Source organism: Felis catus, chromosome A2, assembly GCF_018350175.1.
Source record: "Felis catus isolate Fca126 chromosome A2, F.catus_Fca126_mat1.0, whole genome shotgun sequence".
In the NCBI taxonomy this organism is placed as follows: Eukaryota; Metazoa; Chordata; class Mammalia; order Carnivora; family Felidae; genus Felis; species Felis catus.
Genome location: NC_058369.1, coordinates 139,569,862 through 139,589,612, shown reverse-complemented (window position 1 = coordinate 139,589,612; position 19,751 = coordinate 139,569,862). Strand labels below are relative to the sequence as shown.

Here is a 19,751-nt window from a genome sequence, read left to right as displayed (position 1 = left end):
TCTGTGTATGTCAGTCTATATTAAGATGATGCCCACTTAAGTTTGAACCCATTCTTTACCCCTTTCTCTCCCACATTTTAGGTATATGGTGTCATAATTTACATCCTTTTATTTTGTGATTTCCTTGACTGATTTTTATAGATATACTTAATTTTTCTGCTTTTGTGCTTCCTACTTTTCTTACTCCCACTTATGTTCTTTCCTTTCCACTCAAAGAGGCTCCTTTAATATTTCCTGTAGGGCTGGTTTGGTGATCATGAATTCCTTCACTTTTATTTATTTTAAAATGTTTATTTATTTTGAGAGAGAGAGAGCATGAGTGGGGAAGGGACAGAGACAGAGGTAGAGAGAGAATCCTAAGCAGGTTCCATGTTCAGTGCAGAGCCTGATGTGGGGCTGAATTTCACAACTGTGAGATCATGACCTGAGCTGAAATCAAGAGTCAGATGTTTAACTAACTGAGCCACCCAGGCCTCTCAGAATTCCTTTACCTTTAGTTTGTCTGAGAAACTCTTTATCTCTACTTCTATTGTGAACTATCGACTTGCTGGATAGAGAATTCTTGGCAGAAGGTTTTTTTTCTTTCATTACTTTGATTATATCATGCCACTGTCTTCTGGCCTACAAAGTTTCTTCTTCTTTTTTTTTAACTTTTTAAATGTTTATTTATTTGAGAGAGAGAGAGAGAGAGTGGGGGGGAGGAGCAGAGAGAGAGAGGAAGACACAGAATCTGAAGCAGGCTCCAGGCTCTGAGCTGTCAGCACAGAGCCCAACTCAGGGCTTGAACCCATAAACCATGAGATTATGACCTGAGCTGAAGTCAGACACTTAACCAACTGAGCCACCTGGGCAGCCTTGGCCTACAAAGTTTCTGGTGAAAAATCTGCTGATAGCTTTATAAGGTTTCCATTGTATGTAAATGTTTTCTTTTCTCTTGCTGCTTGTAAAATTCTCTCTTTGGCACTACTTTTTGCCATTTTAATTATATGTGGTTTTGTGTGGATCTCCTTGGGTTGATTTTGTTGGGGGCTTTCTGTGCCTCTTGGATCTAGATTTCAGTTTCCTTCCCTGAGATGAGATTAGAGAAGTTTTAAGCTATTCTTCAAATAAACGTTCTGCTCCCCTTTTCTGTCTCTTCTTCTGGGATCCCTATAATGCAGATGCATTACACTTGATTATGTAGCTGAGTTCCCTAAGTCTATTTTCATTTTGTATTATTATTTTTCTCTTATCTGCTTATTATTTTTCTCTTAGCTTATAGATAACAATCAAGCTTATTGTTATCTGTCTTCCAGATCCCTGATATTTTCTTCTGCTTTCTCTAGACCACTATTAATTCCATCTAGTGTATTTAAATTTTTTTTTAATGTTTATTTATTTTTGAGACAGAGAGAGACAGAGCATGAGCAGAGGAAGAACAGAGAGAGAGGGGGAACACAGAATCTGAAGCAGGTTCCAGGCTGTGAGCTGTCAGCACAGACCCCAATGCAGGACTTGAACTCACAGACTGCAAGATCACGACCTGAGCCAAAGTCGGATGCTCAACTGACTGAGCCACCCAGGCGCTTCTCCATCTAGTGTATTTTAAATTTCAATTATTGAGTTCTTCACCTCTGATTTGTTCTTTTTTATGTTTTCTCTTTGTTAAGGGTCTCACTGAGGCCCTCCACTCTTTTCTCAAGTCCAGTGAGTATCTTTGTGGCCATTAGTCTAAAGTCTCCTTAGGCATATTACTCATTTCTGTTTCACTTAGGTTATCTTGTTCTGGTTTTATCCTGTTCTTTCATCTGAGACATATTGCTCTATCTCCTCATTTTGTCTAACTCTCTGTGTCTGTTTTTATGTGTTAGGAAAGTCAGCTACATCTCTTGCTTTTGAAAGTAGTGGCCTTATGAAGAAGAGATCCTGTAAGGCCCTGTAGTGCAATGTCCCCTGTTGCCCAGAACCTGGCGCTCCACGGATGTCTCCTGTGTGTGCTGCGTGCACTCTGCTGTTGTGGCTCAGCAGCTTTTTCCTTTAGTCCAGTTGTCTGCAATGGCTCTCTTTGCCTGTTTTGGGCAAGGTTTGATCCCTGTGATGTTAGTAGGTTTGTCTGGGGCTGCCTTAAGCTGGAGTTAGGTCAGACCTGGCTTTTGCCAAAGATGTAGTAGCACTGAGGTGCAGTTTGCTTTCCCTGTTTTGTCTCCTGGGAAGCTTTTATAAGTGGGTGGGGCCTGCAGTCAGATCAGCTATCTGCCCCCAACCCACTGCTGTGCCTGCAGTCTGACTAGTATGTGTGGTTCATTTTCTTTCTCCCTGAGGTACGCATCACTTTGGAGTACTGCTGGTCTGTCAGGGCTGCTTGCATCCTGCCAAGCTTGTGGCACTGCTTTGGATGGACTCAGACCAAGAGTGTATTGGAAGGGGTGGATCTGCAGAAGCCCGACGTGTCAGATGTGGGGTGTTAGCAAGGCTTGCACAGGTCTTCCGTGGAGTAGACATTCAGCTGAAGCTGGGCTTGAGGGGGTGTGTCTGCAGGGGAACACTTGGGTGGGGCACACTATTAGCAAGATAGGTAGGAGTGTATGTGCTATGCTGCTTTCAGCTGGTGGCCCGGTGTTTAGCCTGGGGGGTGGGGCAGAGAAATTGCACAGGTCAGCTCCCTCATTCCTAGAGAAGTCTTTCATGGATCCTTGTCTCTCCAGCTCGCACTCTGAGATCAGTAAACAAATCTTCCTCCAATACAACCCAGGCGATTTTCAGACTGCTGCTTCTATGCTGTGTCTCACTGGAGCTTTTTGTTGTGCTGTCTCTTAAAGGGTAGGGACTCAGTTTCATCTTGCCTTCCAGGCTCTCCCAGAGCCAAACCAACAGATTTTTCAAGTTCCAGGTTTTAAGTCCTGGTGCTTGTAAGAACCTGTGAAATTCGGCCTCTCTGTTTTTCAAAACCAAATGTTACTGGGATTCATCTTTTCTGTGTGGGCTCCCAGTGTGAGAGTCTGTTTCTCTCCCCTCTCTGTGCCTGTGTTGTCCCTCCCTCCTGTGGAAAGTTCTGCAGGTCCCTGTGTCTCAGCCCTTCCCACCCTCTTTGATGTGGCCTCTTTTCATTTAGCTGTGGAGAGTTTGTTCTGCCAGTCTACAAGTCGTTTCCTGGGTTATTTGAACTGATGTGTTCGTTATCTAGTTGTATCTGTGGGAAAAGGTGAGCTTAGGATCCTCCTATTCTGCTGTCTTCCCAGAAAAAAAATTTTCTTTATCTATCCTTTGAAGCCAAAAATTGAGGCTTTTCATGTTTTACCTGGTTTTACTCAATGGGAGGATTGGTCTGAAAAGATCTAATTCACCCTTGTTTAGAAGGGAAATGTCCAAAAAAAAAAAAAAAAAAAAGAGGTTAGAGTGGAAGAGAGCCAAAGCATAAGAGAGTCTTAAAAACTGAGAACAAACTGAGGGTTGATGGGGGTGGGAGGGAGGGGAGGGTGGGTGATGGGTATTGAGGAGGGCACCTTTTGGGATGAGCACTGGGTGTTGTATGGAAACCAATTTGAAGATAAACTTCATATATTGAAAAATAAATAAATAAAAAATAAAGGCATTGTATTATGAAAAAAAATAGAAGGGAAATGTCCATTTAAAACGATGATATGTTTTTGCTTACTAAATCAGCAGTTTGATAGTCTCTTAGGCAACGTGACAAAGTTAAAAATATCTGACAGTGAGGTGTTGGAGAGTTTTGGTCAGACTGAGGCAGGTGATATTGCCTATGACTAAGCCGGCTTCTCTAAATTGTCACATATTTTTCCTTTTATAGATCACAATAGTCTTCCAGACAGTGTGGTGGGATTCTCTTAGGGGCATCTATCTCAACATTACATATAAGCAGTGGACATTTGTGAAAATGTATGGCTATTTATTGTAGTCTTGATTTGTGTGTATCTGCTTACCACTAAAAAATTAAGTATTTTGTCTCTGTTCTCGTTTGATAACTATATTGGACCTGTGTTTTCCTTTTTGATGTAAGATTCAGACCCTGTGGCATTGCAGGGCACAGGCTATCATTTTGAGCCAATAGAAAAGTTTGTTTCGCTTGAATTAATTAGATAGTTATTGTCTGCTGGAACAAGGCACACATATGGTTGAAGAAAATGAAAATATACCTTCTGACCTATAGTAAGATGAGGTCCAGGAAGGGAATGAGATAAGTGCGCAACGCTGCCATAAAGTGGAATATGACAATCATTAGAAAAATGTTAATGGAGTTGTGGAGGGTGAAGCTCTGTCCTGTTGGGTAAAGCAAGAAAGTTTTTATGAAAGAGGTGACATTTGAGCTGGCTCTTGGTAGATGTATAGGATCTGTTCGTTTGCATGGGAATGGGAGGCATACTATCTGATGGAGACAGGAGAGCAAAGGTGGGAGTTAATCTGACAGAGGGTTTCTGTGAGCTGTCAAGTCTGACAGAGTAAAAGGAGTATGTTGGTTCCATATTGCAAAGGGTCTTAACACCAGGATAAATAGCTTGAAATTAATTTAGGAGAGAGTGATGAGCTCTCAAAGGTGGCATATGTAAAAGTGACAAGGCATACCATATGCTTTAGGACCCTTGTGCTTGTAGTTCTGTCATGATTGAATTCTAGCAAGGAAGGCAGTTAATATAATAATTCAGCGAGCAGCCTTTTGTTGTCTTTTAGGTTTGCCTTTCTGTAGGTGGACTCAAGACACTTAGTTTATTTTCTTGGAAAAAATCCATATGATTATTGCATGTATCCACTAATATATTTATTGAATATTTACCATTGTATTGCACAGGCAAGATGCCAAAGTGCAGTTCTTACCTTCAAGGTGTGCTTCGGGGCAGATTTTGATTAAGGCTTCACAGAGGAGGCAGTTCTTCAGCTATATCTTGGAGGACGAAGAGTAAGAATTCCATGTAGAGGAATAGCATGTGAGACATCCACCTGGTATAGAGGCATGGGAAAGCTGATGTAGATAAGCAGCTCCACACTGTTAATAGGACTTGAGTTTTGAGTATGAGACAAAAGGGAGAATTGAGGTCGGAGAGGCAGACTATAGAGAGTCTTGGAAGCCGTATAGGGAGCTAGAGACTTTATCCTGAGGGTATCGAAAAGCTAGTAAATGATTTCAGAGAGACACAGAAGAAATGGTCACATTTTTGTTTTAGAGTGAAGGTAAATGGAAGGCGAGAGGTGGGAGGTAGTTCCCATGGTCTCAGTAAGGCCTAAGTAAGGCTGTAGAGTTAGAGATAAACAGTAGAGAAAATGAAGATACTAAAGAGTTCAGTGGTTTAGCCATATGCCAAGTGAAATTCAAATCTCGTCTTATTTACTAATGGCTCCTGGCTTGCAGGCAGGGCTGGTAGGTGGAGCAGTCAGCCTGACGGGGAGTGCTCCATAGGTGCCTGGGCAGAAGAAGCAGTGGGAGGACTGCAGGTATCCCAATTCCATGAGCTTCCCCAAAGGTGCCCTGCCTTACAGGTATATATATCTTTTTTTTTTTTTAATGCCTGTATCCCAGGGATAGCCTAAGTGTCATGTGTTTTAGATACATGAAAGTAGTTTTGATATTTATTTTAATACAGTAAACAAATATTCTTCTGCCAGTATCTGGTAGGTACATTTTTGTCTTTTCTTAGCTGGGTGAGTGCTCTAGACTTTAACCTAAAAGGATAAGGAGGGAATGGTTGTCTCACTGATCCTACGGCCCTGGCCATCAGAAGCAATAAAACTGACTTATATGACCTCTACCCTTTGGCAGTCTACTCAGGAGTTGGATATCTTGGAAGAAAGGAGGAGGATTAGAAGGATGCTGGGGTGTTAATATGAGAGATGTGGCTTTTGTTGTTGGCCATCTGACTCATTCTTGTGAGATTAATGGGAAGACTGGGTGATTTTTTGAGGTCTACTTGGTCAAGCCATTTTCCCTTACACTTTTGAAATTCTGATGTGCTTATACATAGAACTAATCTTGGTGTGAGGTAGACTCCCTGTTGCAGGGTTGGGGACTTTGTGTTTGGAAGACCCATTCTCTCTTCTGATAGAACAGTGTCCTATCCTTTGGGATAGGATACAGGCCTTCTGAGTGGGGACAATGGCTGCACGGCTTGTGGTGATGTTTGTAGCATGTTCAATATGACACATCTAACTGGAGGGGAAGGATAAACTGCTTTGTGTTTTCCACAAGCAAAGATGATTATAATCAAATTTTAGTTTTAAAATTGGAACTTGTACTGAAACAGTATGTTCTTGGGGGGCACAATCCATTGCCTGTAGATCTCTATTACCAATTATTTATATTCAGTGCTCCTTAGAAAACTTTTCTAACTTATTTTTTCCTTTGACTAATATTTTAATATGTAAACAAACACCAAGAACCCTTCTTTGCAATGTCATTTATCTCTTACCAATCTCATTTTTCTTTCAGATATTATCAGATGCAACACAGCCTCTTGAAAGTCAGAATTTTTCTCCAGTGGTGCGGGACGTAAGTTATAATAGTTTTTTTCCATGAATGTATTTTTTTCCACTACCTTCCTCTCTCCCTCTCTCCCTTACTCTCTCCATCTTTGTTCTCTGTCAGTCATAAGCCCATGTTTGTGGGTCTAAAATATGGACACTAAAGAAATGTCTTGTGTCATACACATTTAGGCAGTGATTACATCCAACGGTACATTGCCTGATAAATATAAATATATCCAGAAACTCCGAGAGAACAGGTAAGCATTATTCTTATCTTGGATTTGTTGAGTATTTTTAAATGTTTCTATGTGAGTTCACGATACTAGGCTTATACAATTTTGAAAATGTCTTTTAAGTATAGGAAATCCAAACTAAGTGACTAGCTGAAACCACTGGGAATTATTTTCCTCTGAACATCATTTTGGTTTTCTAATCTCCTTCTTTGACTTGTATGTAAGCAAGTAAAGTCCAAAAAGTTCTCCTTTGGGTAGCACCTTGTTCTTTCTCTAGAATTTTGCATAGTGTTGTCTCAGGTGTTTTCTCAAAGAACATAAGCACACTAACCTTTTTTGTGGTATTTTCAGTCTGGTTTCTAGTTGAGGATTTGGACTCTGTTTCGTTTAGTATGATGTTTAGATAAGTGGGCTCTTATTTAGAAATTAACAGAAGTAGTGAAGAAAGAAAATGGTGAGAGGTCAGTTTTCCCTGGGGATTCTTCTTAGGAGGAAGATGCCAAGCAGTAATGTGGTAAATCTACCCAAGAGAATAGTCCTCTTAGAAAAGTACTCAGCTAAGGCCCTTGTTTCTTTAATTGATTTTACTCTTCAGAATTTGAAAACATTGACATTTCTTTGGAATGTTCTGGTCCTCTTCGCTGATTGCACTTGATTTGTGTTTATATCTGCTCCACTGGTCTATTCACATCTAACAAAATAACCCATGCACTGAATTCTCAGGAGAGACCAGAGTGGAAAAATTAAAAAGAAACAAACTGCCTTAGCTTCTTTCTCAGTTCTTCTATCTGTAAGAAATAAAGAGATCTGCTAGGATCAAGTATACTACTCCTGTGCTTGTCCATCTGTGTTAGTTTTCTAATAGTTACTTTTTATGTGTCAATGAAATATTCTGGCATAAGATAGCAAGAGTGATTTTTTTTAAGTGGCTAGCACTATAGGCCCATGGGAGAGTTTCTTAGAGAGGAAACTTCACATGTGTTAGTTTTTCATAACTCTCTGTATTTTTTGATTCTTATCTGCTGATGATCTCTTATATTGCTAATCCTAATAACATGTCTAACATGACCAGTCACAATGATGCTTTCACTGTTACACCGTTCTTGTAGCAGCAAGTCTGCTAGGACTTCCTGCCCTCCTTCCTAATGGAATATTCTGTCAGGAAACTGATAATGAAGATTGTATTTTGAAAGGAAATTTAAGTTATCTTAAATATCTTCCTTATTCGAATGTTCTCTTCATCACTTAGCACCATGACTATTAACCTAGAGTCTTTGAGGTTGCCCATGGGGTGGACAGTCTTAAAATGTAGGAACAAGTTTTTAAAAATGTATTTTGAACATTTTATTTTTAGGCATCAAAAGTGTAATTTATTTACATAGACTATAGAAAGTGTTGTTAGAAAGGATATACAATAACCAAATTACTAGTTCCCTTCTAGGGTTTGAAATGGATGGGGACAGAGGTTAAAGTAGAATCACCTCATCAGTAACATGAGTGTTGGGGTGAAGAGGGGCAGGGACATTTTGTATTTAAATTTATTTGTATTCACGGAGTGCCTGAGTGGTTCAGTTGGTTGAGTGTCTAACTCTTGATTTTGGCTCAGGTCATGGACTCACAGTTCATGGGATCAAGCCCCGCATCAGGCTTAGCACTGGCAACACAGAGCCTGCTTGGGATTCTCTCTCTCTCCCTCTCTCTCTTCCCCTCCTCCCTGCAACCCGCTCGCGCATACACGTACACACTCCCTCTCTCAAAATGAATAAATAAGCATTAAAAGATACATTTATTTGTATTCACTTATAATTAACGGAAAGGTTAAAGTTTGAGAGACAGCTTGACCTAAAAGATTCCAACAGCAGAGCCTTCTGCTTACGTCTCTGGCACAAAGCCATTTCCATGGTCTTACACTGGTATCTGGGAATTTGACTCAACAGAGTTTTAATGAATATCTTCCATATTTAAGACAAGATTTGTTGAGCATTACTGGGTTTATAAAGATGAACAAGACAGTCACGGTCTTGGAGGTCATAATTTGTAGGAAAGACAGAGAGTTAATCTGACAGGAAGGGACAAATTCCAACAGAATAAACTGTTCAGGCATTAAAATCCTGCCTCGTAACTCATCTTAGGTTTTTACATTTAACCCATGGCATTTGTGATTTCAAAACTATGGTTTTAATTGTTTTCAAGTGACCCTAATGATAAGTGACAAGCAATGCCTAATATGACTAATAATAATCTCCTTCTCAGATTGTTGTCTCCTCAGATTGTTGTGAGGAGGAAATAAGGTTTCTGATGTAAAGCCCCTGGCATGGTTTTAAATCATGTCCCCTGGAAGGATAAAGTGTGAAACCAGGTTACTCAGTTGTGAGTAAGCCAGGCAGTGGTCCAGAATCGCACCTCAGTAGTGGTTGGGAATTCGTGAAAGTTCATGGACAGTCACTTCAGAGAGGTCAGGGTCTGTTGTTCATCACACAAAATCTAAAATAATTAATGGAAAATGTTGGTATAAGGAACTCCTGTTGAGGTTCTTGTTGTAAGAAATGTGGGAAAAATTATCATTTCACAGTCTAAGATTTGGTTTGTTTTGGGGACAGAAAGATTTTGTTATTTTAATTTCTTTTGTTGTTAAAATTTTCTCTTCCTCCCCTCTTTTATTTATAGGGAGCTTGCTCAATCACTTTCAATGGGCACCAAGAAAAAGGTCTTGGTTCTTGGATCTGGTTATGTATCTGAGCCTGTACTGGAATATCTGTCAAGAGATGACAGTATACAAATAACAGTAGGTAAATAGCCCTAAGTTTTAGAGCAGAAGACGAAAAACTGATTTCAAAACGTGCTTACTCTGTGAATTTCAGATGACCATCTTGTTTCTAAACTTTGAGAAATTCTTTTTGGAGCTGTTAAAATGTGTTTTACTCTCTGATTAGTGAAAGGAAATCTTAAAGTTGGACTTTTATATTCTTGAAATAGGCTCTGATATGAAGAACCAAACTGAACAGTTAGGCAAGAAATATAATATTAATCCTGTTAGCATGGACATTAGTAAACAAGAAGAGAAATTGAGCTCCTTGGTGGCAAAACAGGACCTTGTCATCAGGTTAGTATCTAGGTAGAGAAGATGGCCATATATTTTGTTATTTCTCTTTTTCCTTATTTTCTCTTTCTCTGCTCTAAGTAAACTTTCAAATGAAGTGTGTACCCAGATATGACCAAATCATAAGTGTATAGTTCAGTGAATTTTCACAATGAACACACTTTGTAACCATCATTAACATCCAAGCACAGAGTAACAGTACCCCAGAAGCCACCCATGTGTCCCTTTCCATTATTAGCCCTATCCCCCAAGGGTAAGCACTATCATGGCTTCTCATGTACATTAGTTCTTGCTAGCTTTCAACTTTGTATAGTTGGAACCACTCAGTCTGTCCTCATTTGTGGCTGCCTTCTTTCTTTAACACTCTGATTGTGAGAGTTGTTTGTGTTGTTGCTTATAATTATAGTTTATTCATTTTCATTGCTATGTAACATTCCATTGCGTGAATATACCATTATTATCCATTTGACTGTTGATGGGTGTTTAGATTGCTTCTGGAATTTGGCTATTATGAATTGTGTTGCTGTGAACATTTCAGTATTTGTCTTTTGATTGCCATATGTATACATTTCTATTGGAAATCTATCTAAAAGTGGAGCTGCTGGGTCAGAGGTCTTCATGTTTCATTTATTTTGGTGGCCATTTTATCCTTTGAACTTATAAAGTTTAAATGAACATAAGTAGGTTCTCTAGCCTTATGACCATTTTTAGTCTTATCATAGGAACAGATCTTGAAATATAGTTTTTATTACTGATAAAAATGCAGATCTAACTTCTAGGTACAGAGCTACATGAGAGTCACTCTATAATTAAACCTAGTTTTGAAATACCAAAGTGATGAGAATAAGCATTTATTCTTAGAATATGATTCTTCCAAGATGGACGGAAGAAAATTACCTGCTCATCCATAATTAAGTCATTTTCATAGTTAGATTAGATTAAAGTGATATCTTTGGAGGAAGTTCTGTGATGTTCTACTTTAAAGAAAAAAGGGGCTGCAAAAACACAATGAGAGGTAATTCTGTGTGGGAACGTGTGCATTATCTCTTGATGTATTTAAGTTAAAGTCTCACTTCAGGCACTTAAAATATTATTCTATTTATACAAATTTAATGTGCAATAATTTTTATTCAGCAAATATTCACCAATGACCATGGACCTTGACTGTCAGTGATATGATTATGATTCATAATGGAATGTTCTAACTTCCTGAATAAAACAAAGAAATCTGTTTTACCACACATAGGTACCTAAATAAAACATTTTTTTCCTTAAAGAAAGACAACGTATAAGACACACTTGGAATTAAATCTGAAGCAAAATATGACAAGATAATAATCTACTAATATGTTGCAAATTTAAAAATTTAGCAAACTGATGGCCTTGAATAAGATTTAGCATTAACAAAATCTGTTTTATATTTAGTTTTTCTCAGTTGGTTGAGTTTCCATGCTGAATAGTGTTAATGTTGTTGAACATCCTGTACCGTTCTTTAAATAATTTAAAATTTTTTTAAGCTGGAGAAGGAGTGTTTTGATGAAAACACAGTGGTCACCAAAATAAAATGAACAAAGAATATGTTTCACAAAAAAATTCATAATAGTATGTCAAATCCTCATGGTTTTAATTTTGCAATTCTAGTTTTTAATGATTTAATGCAAAGTAGTAATTGAGTTTCATAAATTACTTTGAAAATTCCATTTGTATTTTGTGTATGTTTTAATAAGTAGCATTTCCAACTATTTGGATTAATTGGGTTTGAGTCAACTCAAATAACTGAAGAGTTATGTCCCTTTGAGTAGGTACTATATTACATACTCAGTGAGTTATGAATGCAAATCCTTTTGTCTAAAACAGGTACCATTAATCAAAGTCCTGGCATTCTAGTTCTCAGCATATTATTCGGTTAGTGCAGATTATGCCAGAGTTTAAAAATGTTATTAGATCTTGATAAAGTTTTTATCAAGAAAGACTTTAATGTGGGGAATGTGGGGAAAAAATCCCTACTTAATTTTTAAGATGATGCCATTGTACATTTTCTATGAATATTTTTCCAACAGAGTCTTGCAACTATTTTGTTCATGGGCTTTTAGAGGCTACTGTGTTTAGCAATAATTCTTTGTGATTAAAAAAGTCAAAAAACAGGGGCGCCTGGGTGAGTCGGTTGATTAAGTGTCCTACACTTGATTTCTGTTCTGGTCATAATCTCATGGTTTGTGAGATTTGTGGTGACAGGGAGTAGCCTGCTTGGGATTCTCTCTCTCTCTCTCTCTCTCTCTCTCTCTCTCTCTATCTCTCTCAAAATAAATAAATAATCTAAAAAACCCAAAAGACAGACATTAGGAGTTTTCCTATTGATGCTGACAAAATAGGTACACAATTGTATTCCATATGATCATAAATCTAAGTAGCAATACTTCATTAAAATTTTGTTTTAATGTTTATTTATTTTTTGAGAGAGAGAGAGTGAGACGGAGTGTGAGTGGGGGAGGGCCAGAGAGAGGGAGACACAGAATCTGAAGCAGGCTCCAGACTCTGAGCTGTCAGCACAGAGCCCGACGTGGGGCTCGAACTCACGGACCGCGAGATCATGACCTGAGCTGAAGTCGGATGCCCAACCGACTGAGCCACCCAGGTGCCCCTAAGTAGCAACACTCTACTAACCTGAGGAGGCATAAGTATCTCAGAGGTGGTTTATTATTTTGTTTTATATAAAATAGAGAAAACCTGAAGTTTGCAGGATGAATTTGTCAAGTACAGTGATGTAGTGTGATAATGTTTATAAGTTTGTACTTACATTTTCATTGTACTATGTAGATTGCTTCAGCAAATAGGCAATAAGCTAGTAGAACTTGACTATTATTATGCAGTTGACAGGATGTTTTATTATTCTTTGGATAGAATATGACTATGTTCATTTATATTAACATTTATGGAAATTTATTTTATTTTTCGTGATTGTCTAGTCCCAGTGCCAAATTAAAACACCAAAGCCAATTTTTTAAAAAACCTGATTGAAGTTGAGTTTTGAGCACAGTTTCATTTTTTGCCTAGCATATAGACTTCTAGCCATTTTGATAGCCTTTACACCAATCAATACCATTAAAGCTTATTTCCTCCTTTGGACCTTCCTAGATTCTATTCTGTAATGTAACATATGGGTCACTTTGACTTAGTTTAACCTAACCTGATGGCCATTTGGGAAATGTGGAGGAAAAAGAAAAACAACCTTATCTTTTAGTAGGGGATCCAAGACAGAAAATCATAGAACTATAAAGATGAATGGAACAAATCCCATTAAATGTTACAAAAAAAAAAAAAAAACCCAAAACCAAAACAAATAGCTGAATGAATGCAGAAGAAGGAGATCTGGCTTTGGGGGAATCTGAGAGAGTTTCTTGGAGAAGATACCTTTTCAGACATTTCTTTATGGAGAGTATGGCCTGGATGGAGGTGAGTGGGTGGATGTAATATTTCAAGTAGAAGGTATAGTGAGAGTAAAGTTTCAGGGCTAGAAAAGTACCGACTGTGAGTGGAGAATTACAATAACTTCTTTGGTTACCATATATGGTTACTGTATTTGGTTTATGAAGCAGATTGAGGGCGAATAGTGGAAAGGTTAGGTGAGGGTCAACTGTGGAGGGTTTTAAATGGGATAATAGGATGAATTTATTCTGTAGTTCTTGAGGAGTCACTGGTCATCTTGGAGAGAATAAGTTAATCAGAGTGATAGCTTCAGTGCCCTTCAAGACATATTGGAAGGTAGGCTTGGGAAAGTTTCTGATAGTTTCTCTCTGTTTTTAAGCTTGTTGCCCTATGCATTGCATCCTCTTGTGGCCAAGGCATGCATCACAAGCAAAGTTAACATGATCACCGCAAGCTACATCACACCGGAACTAAAAGAATTAGAAAAGAGGTAAGTTCTAGTCATTTTCAACAAAGTAGTTCCATGGCATTGTTTTTATTTTGTATCCAACTTTTTCTTTCTCCTCTTTCTGCCTGTTGTAGCGTGGAAGATGCTGGCATCACAGTTATTGGCGAACTGGGACTGGACCCTGGTCTTGATCATATGTTGGCAATGGAAACCATAGATAAGGCCAAGGAAGTGGGAGCCACGGTGAGCCCAGTTTACACCCAAAGGTCCATTTAGGAAAATATTAAAAGGTCCCGATTTTTGTGTACAGAAATAATCTTTTTGTAATTTTGATTAAGGAAGCTATTATATTCTAACTCATACTTTGACTAGAAATTTCAAGCAAAATCCTGTAACTTCAGAAATATCTGTGTGATATAACAATGTTCAAGGCTTAAACAACTGATTTTTAGAGAAATAGATGCTACCATAATATTTTGGTTTAATGAAAGGTTTTAGACTACTTTGGAGATTCTATAATAATGTTTGACTTTTAAAAGTGGGAAAAATTCTTTGGATTATTGTCAAACTTTTGGTTTATGAAGTATCTTTTACACATGAGAAGGAACTATTGGGTATGAAAATGTGACGAGTCAGATTAAATGCTTTAGGTTATATATTTAATATGTATGTAGTCAAATGTAGAATCAAATTATAATTATCTATCATATAAAGATTACATTTTATATTCATTATATATTAATACTAATTAGTTATACTTGTATATTATAAAATATATAATCAAATTATAATCAAATATGTCATTTGAACACAAAAGTCAGGAGGAACTGACCAAGCAGAATTGAACTAATAGTTGGATTTTTAACTAGCAAACTGTTGGTCACAGTCTCCAGTGGATTTTAAAAATGAATACGTAAAATGTAACTGACTTGATCAAACAATGTTTGGCTCTAAGAATGTGCTTTTGAAAGCCTTTGTAACTTTAAGGGAAAAAAAATCCAGCGAGTTTAACCTCATTTGCCCAGTTTTTGTCATCGTGCTCATTTAATTACTTAGATACATCAATCTCCCTTACTTAATATTAATCCTCTTCAATTTATTGTTCCCTTACTTTACAGATTGAATCTTATATTTCCTACTGTGGCGGGCTTCCAGCCCCGGAACACTCGGACAACCCTCTGAGATACAGATTCAGCTGGAGTCCAGTGGGAGTTTTGATGAACATAATGCAGCCCGCCACCTACCTGCTCAACGGAAAGGTGAAGGATTATCAGCAAAGCTTTAGAGATATGAACCTACAGTGACCGTCTCACGAAGTCCAAAGTCTTTCTCCCTGATACAGGCCCTTTGACAGTGGCTGTGCGTCCTCCATTCCCTCCTCCACCAGTGTTTCCCAGTGGGTATTTTCTGTTCCACTCAGGGTGGTCTACTTGCTGTTCCCCGTGAAGCCTGTGCTCATTCTTTCCTCTTCACCCTCTTGCAAGGTGTTTCTGCAATTTGAAAACTCACTTCTCAACTTCTCTGCACGTATAAAAACGGGTCACCTTGTGATTTCTTTCAGTAGGAAAGACATTTACCGAGTCCTAAATGTGTGCTGAGTCACTACTGTGTGCAAGGCACCAAAGGTTGTCCCACTGAGTGAAGTTCTTGACCTCGGAGGACTCACAGCTAGAATGGAGGGTTTGGTGGGTCAGGGAAAGAAACTAACTTTCTTTCCCAGCTGTTGTGTGCCAGAATGGAAGAGCTCTCCAAGTTCAGTGTCAAACCCAGATCTTTTACCAGATTGCCTCATGGCAGGTAAGACAGACAGTAGGATAAGTGGCTAAGATCCGGTGGGAGAAGTTCTAGGGTGTGCAGATGAGAGGGCAGTTGATTTGACCTTGGTGAGGACGGGGGAGAAGAAAGTTAGCAGAGAAGACAAGATGTGCTCGGCCTTGAAGGATGAGCAGGTGCCGGCCGGGCAGGGACGCCGCCAGCCTAACTGTGCTGAGCGCCAACCTCACTTGATTCTTACGACCATCCTAGTGGGTGGCATAAGAAGCATAGCTAACTCAGCCACAGTCTAAGAGGCCGCAAGGGGCACAGCCAGTGCCCGTATTGCATTTGTCTGCCTTCATAGTTCATGCCCTAGCTATAAGGAACGAGTCTTGCAAAGAGCACATGTGACTAGACTGAGGGTTTCTCCTTAACTTTTGTGATCTAGGCACCTCCTTGTCCCTGGCTCCAGCCCTGCAGGGGGTGGTGAATTATGTCACTAGCTGTGTGTCTTACAGAGATTCTTCAAGCAGCAGTTTTCTGAATCCCCAGTGTATCTGATTTAAACATATTTTGTGTACAAAGGAGTAAATTGAAAGAATTTCTCAAGACACAAAGTGAACGTTATTATCAGTTGTCCTCTGTGCCTATGATGTACAGAGTATACATCGCAGCCTTAGGTGTGCATTGGAATCGACAGAGCGCTTTGAAAAATAATGATGCCTGGGCGCATCCCTAGAGATGCTGATTTGCCTGGGTTTGGGGATCTTCAAAGACTCCCCAAGTGATTCTAACGTGCAGCCGAATTTGAGAAGAGCCGGTTTGGTGACCAGAGGATCATAGCTGCACTGAAAACAGTCCCAAACAAGCAGGACACTTTGATGCTAGAAAGATACATGCGTGTGTTTCGGGATGTATTCCCTGTGTTCTGGTCCAAGTGCCGACTTCCCTCACAGTGCCACCAAAGTCCAGGCAGTTGTCAGGGTCCATCAGGCATCAGCCTCCTAACGGTAATGTGGCTACTGACGTCTCATCTAGCTCTCCAGTCCTGAGAATCATGAAGGTCCGGCCCGAAACAGTCTGCTGTTCTGCCGAGCACATCTTTATATGCCTCCGCCTGCCTCCTGTCGCATTTAGCAGCTCCTTCCACCACCTGCTGTCCTGGAAAAGAGACCAGGCCATGTTTGGTTTACACTAACATGTGGATGCAGGGAAAATTCTTGCTTCCATTGGGCAAATGCTTGTTTTCAGGAGGCCATATAAGTGAAAAGATGATGACCATGGACGGGTGAGCAGAGCCTGTGTGAGAGAAAGAGCCGGGGCTTTGATGGTAGTGGGCCTGGCTCTGTGCTCTCGCTCAGCCCTTTGCCAGCTGGTGGCTCTAGAACCATCCCCGAATCTCTCTGATCTTTGGGCTGCTTGTCTGAAGCTAAGCAGAATCATAGCAGCCGTGTAGAGTACTTGCAGTAGGGCTCACTGAGGCCAAAGAGACGGCAATCTGCCTAACGCACGTTCTCAGGCAAGGCGTAAAAGTTAGCTGCATAAAGAAATTGATCGTGGTAGGTGCTCAGGAAAAGCAAGAGGTTATTTCCAGGCAGCAGAAGTTGTACATATTGAATTTGAAGTTTTTCCTTTTCATCCTCAACTTCTTTTGTAAAAAAGGAATGCTTTTGCATCTCCCTGACACTGTGGAGGAAGCCAAGAGAAAACATGAGGGCTTTCTTTTCTTTGCTAAAAATGATACTTTTTTCAAGGTCCCGCTCAAGTTTCCTCTTGTGGAGACAGCTTTTCCTGACCACTCCAACCCCCATTCACTCTTCTTTTGTCCAGACTCCCACACTTTGTCTGTGTAAGAATTTTCCGGATGCTGTATTATTCACTCAGTAATTCAAGTGTATCTGTCTGTCTCCCAACCCAGATTGTTAAACTTCTTAAAGCCTCTCTTATATTCTTGTCCCTCCATCCCCTCCACCACTCTCACCGCCCCCACGGAGCAGGCCTTATATAATTCAGGGAATCATAATGGAGGGTCAGGTGACCTCTCTGGCTTCTGCTTCAAAGTTGAAGCCTTAAACTTTTCCAGCAACTCAGGCAGTGGCCTATGAAATAGGACATACCTCATTGTTCCACATCCTTGCAGAATTTCCAGCCACTGACACCATTCTTAACTTCTAACTTCTAATCCTATTTCTTTTTTTTTTTAAGTGTACTTATTTTTTTAGAGAGAGAGAGAGAGAGAGAGAGAGTGGGGGAGGGGAAGAGAGAGAGGGAGACACAGAATCCGAAGCAGGCTCCAGGCTCTGAGCTGTCAGCACAGAGCCTGACATGGGGCTGGAACCCACAAACCATGAGATCATGACCTGAGCTGAAGTTGGACGCTTAACTGACTGAGCCACTCAGGAGCCCCTTTCTAATCCTATTTCTAACAAATATGATTCCCTTCTACATATCTGGAAGACAGTGGCTGTGTCTTCTCTTAGTTCTGTTTTCTCTATGGGTGGTGGGACATTGGTGGGAGCTGAGGGTGATAATGGCATCATCTCCTTCAGCCTCCTCTTCTAAACTACTCGCAGTGAAACAAATATTCTCCAGATCATGCTTGCTCTGAAAACTCAGCTCTGAGGTAGGTTTTGTAGCTTTCTTCCCGTTGCTTGCTTGCCCCTACCTGGATTGCGGCACCCAGCCCTCCTTTGTAGGAAGAGCCACAGCTCTTCATTGCCTGCAGCCATTTTGAATGCAGTTTGCGGGTGTGTCACTGGTGCCATAATGTGGAAGGTTACACCGTGTCAATCGGTAGCCTTCTCAAAATAGTGATCCACAGAGAAGTTCAAGTAAGGGGACAGTGTGGTGTAGTAGAAAGAACATAGACGTTGGAGTCAGATAGACCTGGGCTCCAATCTGCCTCTGGGTGACTCTCAGTCCCAGTTTCCACCTCTGAACAGTGGATTATTGCATGAATTGAAGGTAACGTATATAAGGCACTTAGCACAAAGCAGGTCCTGAATAAAGGAACTGTCTGTGTATTTCCTGTGTTTAGGTGTCTAGTCAGTTTAGCAATCAAGCTTATTGTCGGTCAGTGGTTGGGAGACGTGTGGGTGTGGCTGCGTGTGCCGGAAGGGCTGGATTTAGGGCAGTCTGTGGCAGCCATGGGTAAGGAGCCACTGTTTCTGTTGGCAGTAGGTGCTGGGTGTGTGCGTTGTCGAGTCAGGCAAAAATCCATATTCTGTGCCAAATAGATAAATATGTCATTCTTTATCCAAGCCATTAATAAAATATTAAACAGGATAGGGCATATTAATGAACCCCATGATATGCCACTAGGCATACGACTCTGTAGGAATATCGCAGGACACGTGATTACCCAGTAACTTTTTGGATCAGGTAGTTTTGGCAGTTTTCAATCTCTCTAAATGAATCATTATTATTCAGCTGATATTTCCCTATTTTCTTCCGAGGATCTCCTGATAAACTTATGAAGCAGCTGACTGACTTCTGATTAGTAAAGTGCTGGAGTATAGTAGTTTTTATTGTCTTTTTCTTGAAAACAATTTCCTCACCTTCAAACAAGCAAACAAAACGTTAGAATTGCTGTAAGCCATAGAAGTGAGATGTGTGTGGAGACCCTAAAGGTTAACGTTTGCTTTCTTACTAGATTTCTTTTAAATTTAGAATTCTGATAGAAAAAAAAAAAACCTGTTTGAAGGCAATGGTACAGAATTGGTCCCTCTGGAAATGTTTACTGTCCAGAGGCGTTTCCTAAGGAAAGTAAATGAGAAGCTTTCCTCACCTCCCTCAGCCTGTCACTCTTGGAGTTCTAGTGGTGCTTGGTGCTTGGTGCTTGCAAACCCAAGCCTTTTAACTGCAGGGATGCCTCCAGGCCTGACGCCAGTCAGCGTCGCCCATTTCTTCTGGGCCTTCGGCTACCCACGCACACACATTTCCGTTTTCTCTCTCAGAACAAGGCACGTGCAGAACCCATCTACAAATAAACTCCAGGGATCTTAGCAGAAGACTCTTTGGGGTGGTTTTGTGCAGCTGCAGACCCGTGGTGGGAAGCCGTTTCCAGTGGTGCAAGGGGATGAACCCAGTTCCGCCAGCAATGACCCCCCCCCCCCCAGCCCTGATTTGATCACTCCGGGATGTCTTCCATCATCTCAGGGATGATCATAAACCTCGCAAGCCAAAAGAAAACTTTAGTCCTTTCATCAAAGTCAAAGGGAAAAACCTGCATCAGTGCATTTTGGGTGTGTGATGGGGGAGGGGCTGGGTAAGAGGATTTTAGAGTGAAATCAGAAGAGCTTGGGAATCGACTTAATTCTAAGCAGCAGTAAGACCAGGG

The 19,751-nt window shown here is 40.2% G+C and overlaps 1 protein-coding gene across 4 annotated transcripts in view; it reads left to right on the top strand.

The window, feature by feature from the left end:
- The window catches only part of AASS (aminoadipate-semialdehyde synthase), a 147,383-nt gene that overhangs the window by 118,132 nt on the left and 9,500 nt on the right, over positions 1-19,751 (top strand). For 3 of the 4 annotated variants that reach the window (XM_045052661.1, XM_003982984.4, XM_006929327.3), the window contains exons 12-18: positions 6,416-6,475; positions 6,640-6,707; positions 9,351-9,472; positions 9,660-9,786; positions 13,589-13,699; positions 13,792-13,900; positions 14,776-14,916. In XM_045052661.1, coding sequence (XP_044908596.1) covers positions 6,416-6,475; positions 6,640-6,707; positions 9,351-9,472; positions 9,660-9,786; positions 13,589-13,699; positions 13,792-13,900; positions 14,776-14,916 — 738 coding nt within the window. The remainder of the gene's footprint in view (positions 1-6,415; positions 6,476-6,639; positions 6,708-9,350; positions 9,473-9,659; positions 9,787-13,588; positions 13,700-13,791; positions 13,901-14,775; positions 14,917-19,751) is intronic. The other variant, XM_019825742.2, reaches the window with a different exon arrangement.